The sequence below is a fragment of the Heteronotia binoei genome, chromosome 3 (genome assembly GCF_032191835.1).
Source record: "Heteronotia binoei isolate CCM8104 ecotype False Entrance Well chromosome 3, APGP_CSIRO_Hbin_v1, whole genome shotgun sequence".
NCBI lineage: Eukaryota > Metazoa > Chordata > Lepidosauria > Squamata > Gekkonidae > Heteronotia > Heteronotia binoei.
In genome coordinates, this window is record NC_083225.1 from 81,884,006 (window position 1) to 81,897,930 (window position 13,925).

The 13,925-nt window shown below is 42.2% G+C and overlaps 1 protein-coding gene across 3 annotated transcripts in view; it reads right to left on the reverse strand.

Annotated features, from left to right (window-relative positions):
• The window catches only part of DMD (dystrophin), a 1,885,017-nt gene that overhangs the window by 584,693 nt on the left and 1,286,399 nt on the right, over nt 1-13,925 (reverse strand). For all 3 annotated transcript variants that reach the window (XM_060234097.1, XM_060234096.1, XM_060234099.1), the window contains one exon: nt 5,997-6,105. In XM_060234097.1, the coding sequence (XP_060090080.1) occupies nt 5,997-6,105 (109 nt within the window). The remainder of the gene's footprint in view (nt 1-5,996; nt 6,106-13,925) is intronic.

The window sequence follows — 13,925 nt, forward strand, 5'->3', positions numbered from 1 at the left end:
AGTAAAATTAAGGAAGTATGATGAAATAACTGGACAGAATCATGTGCGTGGAGTTATGTGGGTGTGTTCTACTGATGCAAGAAGTTTGACAGCGCATTGGCGTGAGTTCCGCACATAAATTTCGAGCCCCAAAACCACATCAAAAATAAACTTCTCACAAAATGACTATCTCCTAGATGCGGGGGGACACTGCTTTAGAGGCGGGTCAAACTGCCGCTCTGGGTCAAGAGATGTGGAAACCAACATCTGCCCGGGGGGAAACAAAGCACCGAGGCCGGAGCAAAGGCTAATGTGGAATCACCCTAAGGATGGGCATGAACCGAAAAATAAACCGTAGTTCTAGCAAAAACCTGGCCAGTTCATGGTTCATTTTGAACCAGTTCATTTTTTCCATGGTGGTTCATTTGGTATATTTTTGTGGCTCATTCTCCAGAAGCCTGGTGCCAATTCAATTAATTCCTAGGCAACACTGGGGGTAGACTTTTGAAGAGCCCAAGAAACACCCAAAGCAGTTGTTCATAACTTGATCGGCAATTGGAACATATCTCCTAGCTGAAGACCAGTTTGGTGTAGTGGTTAAGTGTGCAGACTCTTATCTGAAAGAACTGGGTTTGATTCCCCACTCCTTCACTTGCAGCTGCTGGAATGGCCTTGGGTCAATCATAGCTCTCATAGGAGCTGTCCTTGAAAGGGTCATTTCTGTAGGACCCCTCTCAGCCCTACCTATCTCACAGGATGTTTGTTGTGGAGGAGGAAGATAAAGGAGCTTGTGAGCCACTCTGAGATTTTGATTCAGAGAGAAGCACCACCGGCCTAAAGATGCATGGTGCCTCAGGCAGGTGCCCCCCCACCCCTCCCGTAGCACTGCAACACAGCACCGCACTCCATTGCACCCCCCTGAGGATGCCATGCGGTGGCGCTCGTTCCTTCCCTTCCCATTGCCTCCCCCCTGCACAATAAGAGCATGCTGCCACCGCCCGCCCCTTCTTTCCCTTCCCATCCCTTTGCCTCCCCCCCACACAATCATAGCTTGCCACACCTGGGCCACACCGGCCGTGACATGGCGTGTATCTTATCTTTCTGAGGACAAGCTGGAGGCCTTTCCCCCCTCCTTTCTGGAACTGGAAGTGAGGGAGAGCCAAGCCTCCTCCAGCGCGTTCTCCGAAAGATAAAATACATGTCACGTCGCAGCTGGTACGGCCCAGGCACTGTGCACTATGATCACGTAAGGGGGAGCCAAAAGGACGGGAAGGGAAGGGAAAGGAGGGGTGGGCAGTGGTGGTGGGTGGAGGAGGCAGGCAAACTAGGCACTTGCTTAGGGCACTGGAAGAGGGAAGACTAATTCGATGCCCCCACCCTCCTGGCGCCCTACGCAACCGCCTAGTTTGCCTAGTGGGCGAACTGGCCCTGGAGAGAAGGGTGGAATATAAATCCAATGTTTTCTTCTTCTTCTTCTGGGGGAGAGAGAGAGAGATCTCCTAACAAATAGGCATTAAGCAAATGCATCAGAATCCCAGACACAAAATGTAACGTTTTGGACTGTAAGAGAAAAAAAAAAAACAGGGATGGCCCTATCTACAAGACTGCTCCATGTCTTGCACATGCTCTCAAAGCTACCACAGACATCCCTTAAAATGTTAGCATATTTTAATAAATTATGATGTAGATCAGCCATTTAAATAAACTAGTTAATTCATTGCCTCCTGTCCTTATTTGAAGGATGCCTGGGCAAAAATTTCATGGTGCATGGTCAGGTAGGCAAAAAAGCCACATGGACCAAAAGAACACAATGCAGCCATTTAGAAACAATTTAGATTCCCCCCTCCCATTTCTTAGGAAAGTCCACAATTAACATAATTAACAGAACCTGGGACTGCTTTGCCAGGGAAGGCAGGATATAAATCCAATAAACCATTAAACCATAAACTGAACTTGGAGAGGTTTCTCCATACTACAAGGGAGAGCTATTTATATGCAATATTTTATTATGGCTACAAATGTTCAGAGCTGTAAAGTTAAGAATGGTTGGTGTCACCAGCAAAAAACTACAAATATCCCACTCATGTTTTTGTACTGCAGAAAATATTCAGAAGTGATCTGAGCAACTATCAATACGTTAAATTGAATATGAAGTGGCAACCCACTTCTTGCTGGTTTAAGTCAGAATTCTGGCTTTCATATTTGATTTTTGTTTTTATTCACTAAGCAAATGTTACAACAAATCCATGATACTGTATAGTCAGAGATCAAGACACAAAACACAGAGAATTTAGAACATGGATTAGCTTATTATGCTCTTATCCATGCAGTTTTGAAGCACAGTGTCAGCTTTTTATCCAGGTTCTTTTCATTATTTCTCCCTGTTGGTACTGAAGCACATGCTGTGAATGACCTCCAGAGATTCCTCAAGCTATATGCAGAAAGTAAATTGAATCCGAAAGCTTTATTAGATGAATTCCAAAGAGTAGCCATGTTAGTCTGAATTCTTTGTCTTTTTATTAGGTGAGTTTGTCTTTCAGCTTGTGTCTGATGTCAATGAAGCTGAAAATAAAACTTCTCTTGAAATTGGGTCTTGACCTTGAAAATTCTCTAAATCAAACTACTAAATCAGTTTTGTGCCAACATGGTTTGAGTTAAACAGGACACATGTTGTAAAAATGCTGTAGTCTTCCTATTGTCTCTCCCTTTATTAGAAAATTCTCTCTCCTGGAATGTTACTATCTCAAAGACTGTCAGGAGGGGTGCCTGATGGCTGATGCTACCTTGGGTGCATATTTCTATTTTTTTTTTTCACAAAGATATACTGCAACAATGAGTCTGGTAATTAAGGTTGCCAATCTCCAGGTGGGGGCAGTGTATTCCCTAATTTGGAGGCCCTCCCCCCCTTCAGGGTCATTAGAAAGTGGTGGGGGGCAGGGAAATGTCTGCTGGGCACTCCATTATTCCTTATGAAGATCAATTCCTATAGGGTGTAAATGTATAATGGAGAATTGATCCATGGATATTTGGGGCACTGAGGAGGCTGGTTTTTTTAGGTAGAGGCACCAAATTTTCAGCATAGCATCCAGTACCTCTCCCCAAAGTTTCCTCTCCAAGTTTCAAAAGGATTGAACCAGGGGGTCTAATTCTATGAGCCCCAAAAGAAGGTGCCCCATCCTTCATTATTTCGATTAGAGAAAAGGGATTTAAAAGGTGTGCGGTCTCTTTAAATGTGACGACCAGAACTCTCTTTGGAGTTCAATTATGCTTTTCACAGCCTTGCTTTTGGCTCCACCTCAATGTCTCCTGATTCCACCCCCAGAGTCTCTTGGCTCCACCCCCAAAGTCCCCAGATATTTCTTGAATCCGATTTGGGAACCCTACTGGTCATATCTGATTCTTGCAAGATTAAAGAACATTTGAAAAGAAGGTCTGTCATTAGCTTCCATTACAGGACTACACCATAAGCCTGTGCTCAGCACCGGAGCTAGGGGTTCTGCCGCTCAAGGCAGACCCCTGCGCCACATCCCCCGCCTCCCACCAAAGCCCTGTTGGGAAAATAAATGCACATGTGTAAAGTGCACACATGGCACAATGACATCACTTTTAGTGACGTCATTGCACAGGGCGGGGAGTGATAGGTGGCACACAAGAGTACTGCCACGCTGCTTTCCCCTACAGACATTATGCACTGTTTTAGAACTGCCCAGACACTTTTGGGTTAAAAGCGGTTTAGCGGCGCCTTCCCATTGCTCTCATCAGTGCAATGGAAAGGTACCGCTTAGCTGCTTCCAACCCAAAAGTTTCTGGGCAGCACTAAAACAGTGCGCTCTTCAGAGGCAGGCTCGGAGGAGTGCTCTGCAGGGGCAAGAGGGAGTAAGGGGGCACCAGGCAGCGTACCAAGGCAGGGTGGCACTCTAAGCAGCCACCAACCCTGCCTACTCCCATGCGCTGGCCCTGCCTGTGCTCATGACAATCACCGTGTGGTACAGGGAACTTTATACAGGGGTGGTTAGGTCTGAAATCTTCATAAGAAGACCCCACCTTACACAAAGAAGAAAGCCTCTTTTGCCCATGCTGCAACCATTCTAGAGATCTGAATCTTCAGAAATCAGTGAATACTAAAGGCCAGAGTTGACACAGTCACCAGGAGGGCACTATAACCTTCGTTAAGTTTGCAGCATAAAATACCTCTAGCAAAGACAATGTGTGAGCACTTGTAGTAATGCTAAGCAGATCTAGTCCAACAAACAGGAACTAACCAGCTACCTTGATAGCCAACAAATGGGGCATATAGACCAAGACCTTCCCCTAATGTTGCCTCTTAACACTGATGTGTAGAACCAATACTGTTGGATGAGTGGACAATAACTTGGCAAATAAAGTTCTATGAAGACAAATGTAAGGTGAGTCACACTAGCGAAAAAGGAAATTTTGATTCAGCACACAGCAGTGGTCAAATAGGCAAACTCCATGTCAGAGATTATTAGTAATAGAACTGAAAATAACATGGTCAGTACTGTAATATCTTTTTATAGAACCATAATGAGGCTGTATTTGGAGTACTATGCAGAGTTCTAGTCACCATACCCCAAAAAAGATATTGCAGAACTGGGAAAGTACAGAAGAGGACAAGCAAGATGATCAAGGGGTAGGAGAACCTTTCCTATGATCAGAGAGTCTAGGACTTTTCACTTTAGAAAAAAAGATAACTGAGGAGAACATCCTGTATTCACTCAAAAAGAAGACAATCCTGAATAAAAGACAAACCCTGTAAAATGCTGTGCATAAAAAAAAGTATTACTGAAAATAACTGTAACTTGTATGCAAGTGTAAGATGGCCCAGCTGCTATTTTATTTAATGGCATATTTGGGGAACAAAATCTAGTCTTACATTTGAGTAAATACAGTAATAGGGGTTTATAAAATTATGTATGGAACAGAGAAAGTGGATAGAGATTTTTTTTTTCTTCCTCTCCCATAATGCTAGCATTTGAGGGCACCCAATAAAGTAGATGGGACATGATTTCAGGACAGACAAAAGGAAATAGACCTCATCCTGCAGTTTCATGTAGATCCTGAAGAATGTAGGGAACAAGATGGAAACTAGTGGGACCCCATAAGCCAAAGTTGAAGAGGCTAAGCAGGAATACCTCAACACCACCTTCTGAAACCTCCCCCCGCCCTGCCCTTGGGTAGAACCATCAGCATCACAGAATGGTGACATCCTAATAAAAGCTCAGATAGGTGGTCCAGAAGACCACCATCAATGATATCAAAAGCTGCTGCACCCTCTCTGTGCATTTTTTGGTGCCAGTCATCCATCAAGGCAACCACGGCTGTTTCAGTCTCACAACTAGGCCTAATCCCAGAAAAGCTTTATCCAGAAAAGCTTGAAGTTGTCCAACCACCATCTGTTCAAATACCTTGTTCAAGATTAGAAGATCTGAGACTGGTCAAGAATTACTGAGATTTTCAAGGTAGATTTCTTAAAAAGAGGATGCACCACAGCCTGTTTCAAGGCTGGAGCAGCCACCCCCTCTCTTAAGAACACATTAACTACCTCTCAGACCCAGTCAGCCAGCCCCTCACTGGCAAACTTAAGTAACAAGGAAGTGAAGGGTCACAGAAGCAGGTGGTAGGTCTGCTTATCTAGTTGTGGACACAGCTATGGACATGATAAACATTTAGTTTTCCATTTTTGAATTATATCATGAATATATTAACATATGAAGCTGCCTTAAACTGAATCAAACCCTGCGTCCATCAAAATCAATATTGTCTTTTCAGACTGGCAGTGGCTCTCCAGGGTCTCAAGCTGAGGTTTTTCACACCTATTTTCCTGGACCCTTTTTAGTTGGAGATGCCGGGGATTGAACGTGGGACCTTCTGCTTACCAAGCAGATGCTCTACCGCTGAGCCACAGTCCTTCTCCAAATCATCACTATTGTAGGACCTAAAATTTTAACATTTGTCTGTACATTTTGAAAGGATCGTTGAACCTTTAAAATACATACCAACAGCAGAAGACACAATTCCTGTGGGTCCCACAACTGGTTTTCCTTTCAGCAAGTATATTAAATGGTTTACTGTGTTCCAGTCAGTATTCAGTTCTTCTAATTTTCTCTAAAATTGGAATACAAGTATTAAAAATCAAGAACAGCTGGGTTTTTAAAAAAATCATCTTGTTTATGTTTCATGCATCATTCTATTAAAACAGCATTTATGTTAATGAAACATAACATCAATTCAATACATGTATCCACTGCCAGACATAGTCTGATGTACCACTGAGCTAGGCCATTAATAGAAGAGATGCCCCCAGCCCTTGCACAGCACAGGAGGAGATGGCATCTGCTTGGCCCTTATACAGCACTCATCAAGTGAGAAGCAGTCTCACCTGGCATTCACACAGTGAGGGGAAGCAGCACATACTTGATCCTTGTGTGACTTGTTTGGTGAGAAGATCATGGAATCCATCCAGATGAGCAGTTAGGATGCCTTATTAGACTTATGGATTCCAGCAAGCCTGATGCATGTAACAACCTATAGGCTCAGAGGCTTCCAGAAATATAATTTAGATCTCAGGCCTGGTAATATTTTTGTTAAATTGAAAAAAACAAACCCAAAACTGTAACATATGCAGACTCAAGTGAGAACTAAATGTGTGTTCCTGCCTGGCTCATTGGAGCCAGACGGCCAGAGCTTGGGGACTTGGGAACAATGGGCAGCAGGATTCCAAACCCTGCTGCCCTGCTCCAATCACAGGCCCCCTACTGTTTTGAATGGACCAATCAAACGCTTGTGCGGGAACCCGGGTGTGAATATAGTTGGCCCTGTGGGCCCAGTTCAGGAATCTTATGCTTAGCTTTGCTATGTAATCAAAAGAGCTGATGTTTCATTACCACTTTGCCTCATCTATACACAGAACCCAGTATATTATAAAAAACAATGCTGACATGGTTTCTATTGATCTTCAGGTTTCAGGCTTCGGAGTTTGCTCTGTACCTAACCCAGCCAAAGCTTGTTCTGTTTGTAGTAACTCTGGGATCCCAGAGTACTGTTGACACTGAAAAAGGTTAGAGTTCAGAGCAGCTAAGAACAGGTGCAAATGCACCAGGAAAAGAGTGGGAAAAGCATGGATGAGCAGGGCCAGCCCTAGACTGTCTGGAACCCGAGGCAAGGCTAACTTCAGGTGCCCCCCCTACACTGATAATGTCACTGAGTCACATGGGGTGCCCAATTAGGTTCACCCAGAAGGCCAACACCCTAGGCAATGGCCAAGTTTGTCTAGTCACAATGTAAACGGGACCACGGAGGAGAGACTAAGCCACAACAGAAAGAAAAAACTCTCCGTGTAAAATGCAATGTTAACTTGTGAATTATAAGTATCAAAATACAAAACGAATAATATCAATGCTCCTACTGTCCTTATGTGGCTGAAATAACATTCCAGTGTTAAAAATAGGTGGTCCAACGGAGAACCAGTCCGCTTTGCAAGCCATTTTGGATCTCAGATCCTTCTTCCAGGGACCATTCTTATAAGTGTTGTACAATTTCCCAGATCCATTAGTGCCAAAAGTATTCCTAGCTTTCCCTAATTAGCACGCATAATAGCGGGAACACCATAGTAAGTACTATCCTTATCAGCAATGCAGGCATCTCTTTCAGCCACATAAGGACAGTAGGAGCATTGAGTAACGTATGAGGTTTTAACTCGGTGATATGTACTGATATCATTTGTTTTGTATTTTGATACTTATTATTCACAACAAGTTAAAATTGCATTTTATATGGAGGGCTAGTTTGTCTAGTGGCAGGGTCGGCCTGTGGATTTGGTTATGATTTTTAAGAAAGACAATGAAGCATTCTGCCTTCTAGAGGGAAAATCCCACCTGTATTAATATTGGATCTGATGATGTAACTAAGTCAAATTATCAAAGATTTCAGGTTTTCACAGCTGGTAACATCATTAGGGTTTGTAGAATCTTTCGGGATCAAGTGCCGTGTTCTACTGGAGAAAGTTTTCCTTCCAGACGTTTCGTTCTCAGCTGCGGAGAACATCCTCAGTGGCATTGCAGCCGGAGCAGGCGCTCAGACCTTCTTGGCTGCTGTGCATTGAGTGGGGCCAGGGCTGCTGGAGAGCTGCTATTTGTAGGCTGGAGGGGGTGTGATTTGCCCTTTCATCACACCCCCTCCAGCCTACAAATAGCAGCTCTCCAGCAGCCCTGGCCCCACTCAATGCACAGCAGCCAAGAAGGTCTGAGCGCCTGCTCCGGCTGCAATGCCACTGAGGATGTTCTCCGCAGCTGAGAACGAAACGTCTGGAAGGAAAACTTTCTCCAGTAGAACACGGCACTTGATCCCGAAAGATTCTACAAACCCTAATAAGTCAAATTAAGTTGGGGAGTTAGTAACTGAGAGACATAAAAGAAGATTGCTTAGGGATTTAGCACACAAGAATTTAGACAGTCATATGAATCTATAAGGCTGTTATAAACTGTGTGGATTTACTTAATTTCATAAAGTAACCAGGAATGTCAAAAGTCATACATTACCATCTCTCGCTATGTGATCATACTACCCATAAAGACACATTTCTAGTCTATAGTAAATATAGGTTTGATTCAGGTTCAGGCTTAGACCTGGCTCAAAATCCAACATTTCCAGATGTGTCTTATGATCTGAGTGGTATTACTGACAGAAGTTAGGCAGCTTCCTAATGTTCTGGGATGAGAATTGGGGAAAGTGACCTAGCACTCATTTAGGGGTTGAAATGCTGGTATCGTAAGGGAAACATTAAAAGGGTGGCATGACCCACGATAACTAAGAGGAATCCACATGGAATTAGAATTATTTTCTTTTATGGCAAAATGATTTGGCAAAGAGTTCCACATCTCTTTTGAGAGACCCTCAACAGAAAAAATCCAGAGCCAGTTGTAGAGCAAATTTGGCCAGGGTGATGTCAGAATAGGGTGTGAGAGAGACGATACCCTGTAAAAAAAATAATAAATGTAGCAGCAAAACTCAAGAGTAGTGGAGTTGGAAAAGAAGCCTATGACCCCTCTCTCTCTCTGTGTCCTTTTTAGGTTATGCTGTATCACTTCTGCATGAGTCTTAAGAATTCTGATGTAGAATCTCTCAGCCAGACTGCTCCAATTGGATGAGAATGGCCAACTCATTCTATTGCCATGTTGCTCTTGGAAACTGGTGAAATTACCATAATTTATAACCTACTATTGTGGAGTTTTAACATTTAAGTAAGAAAAGTCAGCACTGAGGTAAGATGTGCTAGAATTTGTTGAGATTTCTGTTGGGGGCAGAATTTGTTGACTGGGGTTGAGAGGAAGTACTGCAGAACTTTGTCTTCTTGGGTTAAATGGAGAATTTAACTTTTTGGGATTTTGTTGTTCTTTAGAGATTTTTATCCTCTTTAAATTGAGGAATCTGTAATAAGATGTTGAAATGAAGGAATGAACCTTGTTGCTTTAAAATCTTCATTGCTGCATAGCTGATATAAAAATAACTAAATAATATTTGGATTATGTCTGGTTCCTTTCACATGAGATTTTGCTTCTTTTACACTGAGGTAAAGGGAATCCTTGTAATTCAAAGTCAACCTGGGAGCTAACAAGCGTTTTCCCCTTGGTATTTTTGCGGCGTAGACTGGGGAGGGGGTTAGGGTTGCCAGTTTCAGGTCCTGGCAGGAGTTTCCCCAAATTTCAGGTCTTCTGTAGAACACTAGCCAGCTGGCTGGCAGGTGGAACCCTGTCTCCAAACAGCAACATCGCTGAGTTGGGGGATGTTGTGCAGTGACACTCTGGTTTGAGGGCAAAACTCTATGGTTTAAAGTCAGTTTTACCATAGAGTTTTGTCCCAAACCCAGAGTGTTGCTGTGCGATATCACCAACATGATGACATCACTTCCTGATGATGTAATTGTGATGGGGACATCCTGGAATGTCCCCCAATCTCCCCGCTGGCATGGCAAAGGAACCTGGCAATCCTAGGTGGGCCAGGGATTGGGCAGGAAGATCACCTGTTCTTCCTTCCCTCCTGTGTGGGGGGGGGGGGCAAGGCCATTTCCATGGTTATTTTTCCCTTCTAGTTTGTCCATGTCACTGGGCACTAGTTATTTTATATTGCTGCATGTATACCATGGTATATTACTAAGGCAGAAGTAGCATTGAACCAAATGAAGCAAAAGTAGAGGATTCACCTGTCATACCATATATTTTTACGTTCCATACCAGTTACAAGGACCAAAGTCAAAAAGGGAAAACAGTATTCAGACAGATTCTTTCATGAGGCACATTATTTCTCAGAAGGGACTGATAATAGTTAATGCTTGTATCTTTGCTGTAATATATAATCTTTTTAACACTGTCAGATATTTCAGAAATCTATGAAAAAACCAGTTGGTATATTTACATGGATTCCAGAAGCAACTATGTTTCCAACTTAGAGAAAATAAATTTTAAAAGTTTCCAGGAAAATATGCAGTTCAAGTGTGACTACATATAGATTAAACACACATATACACAATGCTTTCCATTTGCAATATTTATTTGAGAAAATGATAGTTGGCAGATTGTAACTGCCATCTTGTTTATGTTTGCCCTCAAGAAAACTTCATGTCAACAAGATATAAATATTTTTGTCTTGCGTTTGAGTTAATGCTATGCTTTTTCTCCTTTTATTATATCAAAACTGAAAGAAAGACTTGTCAAACGTGCTGCAAAACCTGTGATGAAGCAAGGTTAAGTTTGTCAACTAAAACAGGACTGCTAGATACACTACTCTAATGCTGCTCAGGTAGGGTATTTTGTTAGTTTCTTTTCACAGTAAAAATGAAAATGGGGGTGAAGGTGAAACCATCAGACAATAATCTACTTCGATAAGCATGCTTCAATTGTGGGGAAAATACACAAACACACATACAAAAATGTAATATCTATGTCAGAAAGAAAGCTGCAGAGAAGTGCCAGCTCAGTTGAGTTTAAAACATCTCATGTGGGTTCAATGGTAGCTTCAGCCATTTCACTGTAAAGATGGAGGCCCTGTACCTGAGTTGGGGTGGGTATGGGCATCCAGCTCCCAGTTTTGGACGGTGCCACATTGGTGCCAGGCCAACAGGTGAAGAACTTGAGAGTGACCTTGGATGCCTCCCTTTCCATGGAGGCCCAGATCATGAAGGTTGCTGGGTCTGCCTTTTGTTATCTTCGACAGATCAGGCAGCTAGCACCATATCTATCCCCAAAGACCTGGCTACAGTGATCCATGCAATGGTTACTTCCAGACTAGACTACTGTAACTTGCTCTACTCTGGGTTACCCTTGAGATTGATCTGGAATCTGCAGTGGGTGCAGAATGCGGTGGCTCACCTGCTGACTGCACCACTTTTACAGGTGGGCATTCAGCCAGCGCTCCGCAGTCAGCACTGGCTGCCCATTGAGCACCAGATCCGCTTCAAGGTTTTAGTTCTAACGTTTAAAGCTTTACATGGCCTGGGACCAACATACCTGTGGAACTGTCTCCTTCCATATATGCCCAGGAGGTCATTACGTTCAGCCTCCCAACATCTGTTGGCCATCCCCCACCCAAGAGATGCCCACCTTGCCTCAACTAGGTCCAGGGCTTTTTCAGTTCTGGCCCCAACCTGGTGGAATCAGCTCCCTACAGAGATCCGGGCCCTACCTGGCTTATTAGCCTTCTATAGGGCCTGTAAAACGAAGCTGTTCCGCCAGGCTTTTAGTTGAGGCTGCAGGTGTCTATTCTTGATCTGTTTGGCCTCCCCTATAGCCCACCTGTGCTATAAAATGGATTAACATCTGCCATCTCTATGAGATATCATGATGTGAGACAGCCAGGCTGGGCAATACATGATAATATGTTAAACTTTTCTGAGTGCTGTTGAGTTGCCTGTTTTTTAAATGTTTTTTATTGTATTTTATTGTTTTATCATATGTTGTACTCCGCCCTGAGCCCTACGGGAAATGGGCGGAATAGAAATATACTAAAATTGATTGATTAATTAATTAATTAAAATGCCGGAAATCTAGTAGCAGAAATTTAACGCTCCAGAGGCTAACTTTTATTCTAGGCAAGGACAGTTCCAAGTTATCTGGATCTCAGCAAGGAGACCTGCATTGCCTTAACCCCAAAACACATACTAATAATAAACACACACTAATAATTGATCTCTTAAATGTCTGTCCCAAATCACTACTAAGCCTGGCAGCATCACTAATACTGGATGTAATAATAGGGCTATACTGAGAGGTAGGCAGTGGCAAACCATCTCTGAATGGCTCTTGCCTTGGAAACTGTACAGGGCTGCTATCACCACCACTTAAATATTTTGTCATTTTTAATATGAATGGTTTTCCACATAACCTTGTTTATTTTGCTCAGAGTCTTTTTCACTGCTGTTGTTTCTCTGATTTGCTGCTGCTTCAGTGCCGTGGTTTTAAATCACATTTCTTTCCTGAGAAAAGTCATCACAGCCAACTGGGATTCACATTATGAGTGCAATGACTTCATGACACTACATAGCTAATCAGATCTGGCTGTGTAATGATGCCATGAAGCTACTTGAGTGTGAAGGCAACACTTTCTGAATCAGCACTACTTTAACTTGGAATAGATAAACATTTTTATCACATTTGGAGAAAATTCTGAAGTTTAATTAAAATGTTTTGTAAAATTATTATCCCTGTTGACTCAGTCCTACTTCATAATTAAAATGTTTAGCTTATAATGCTTTGACTACCTGAAAATAACAAAAACTATTAATATTCATAAAGTTTATTCAATGTATGGGTTGTATTAATAATTCCCTTCTGACAAGCAAGGAATGTTTCATTGGTGAAGATTTTTTTCAATGGAAGGAGTCTTCCTCCAAAAGAAGAATTCCCAGACAGTTAAAGAAAATAACTGTATATAGAATCATAGAGTTGGAAGGAACCCCCAGGGTCATCTAGTCCAACATTGGGCTTTAGTAAATAAAAATAGTCCTTTCCATTTAAACTATGTCAGGAAAGTGCATAGTTAACAATACAACACGAATTTCTGAAGGCCCCTAAGCAATCTGAATGTGTAAATTCAAGCATCAAGAAAATAATTCCATTTGAAAAAAACATCATGTGTACACTGTTATGTTGCTGTCTCTGCAACTGCCACGAAGCAAAAATTAGCTTCACAGGGTGGTAATTAAACAAACAGCAGTGTGTAATTAAAATATAATACAGTAGAAAATGAATTTCTAATATTTCAAAAATTCCATTAACTTTTTTTCATCTCTTACATGACACAGGATGCTTATGAATTATTGCCCCCATCAAGCTGTAATTATTTAAAACTATTAAACTACACCATAAGCATTCTTAATACATCTAAAGGGGGACAGTAATTATATCACTGACAAGAGAACACCGGTACAGTTGTCTAGAAACATCTGTATTTATTGAAACATGTTTCTGCATGCACAATGGAAAGTATGATTTGAGACATGTGAGACATAATGTACTATCCAGTCAAAATATTTTCCTACATTTGTATATGAAATGAAATCTCAGAAATCTCATTATTTTGTGTGGAGAGCACCCATCCCCTTTCACCAGGCTCTGAATGGACAGGATCTTAGTAACAATCATTCAGGAGGGTCAGAATGTTAGAATGCTAAGAGGGAAGAGAGAAAAACTGGGAGCTGTCAACTCTAGCAGTTGCTGTTCAAAGAAAGAAAGGAACTGACTGAGATTACTACAGAAAAGTGATCTCAATTGAGAGGCAGTTTATTCTACAAGAAGTAGATTATTTATTGTGGCATTATTTTTACTAAACGATTTGGCAGTTCTGATTAACTCTTAAAGTTGGTTCTGTCGTATTGGGGTTTAACTGCAGCAGCTGTCAGACTTGAAGCAGGCTCTAAATTCTAAAGTGATTTG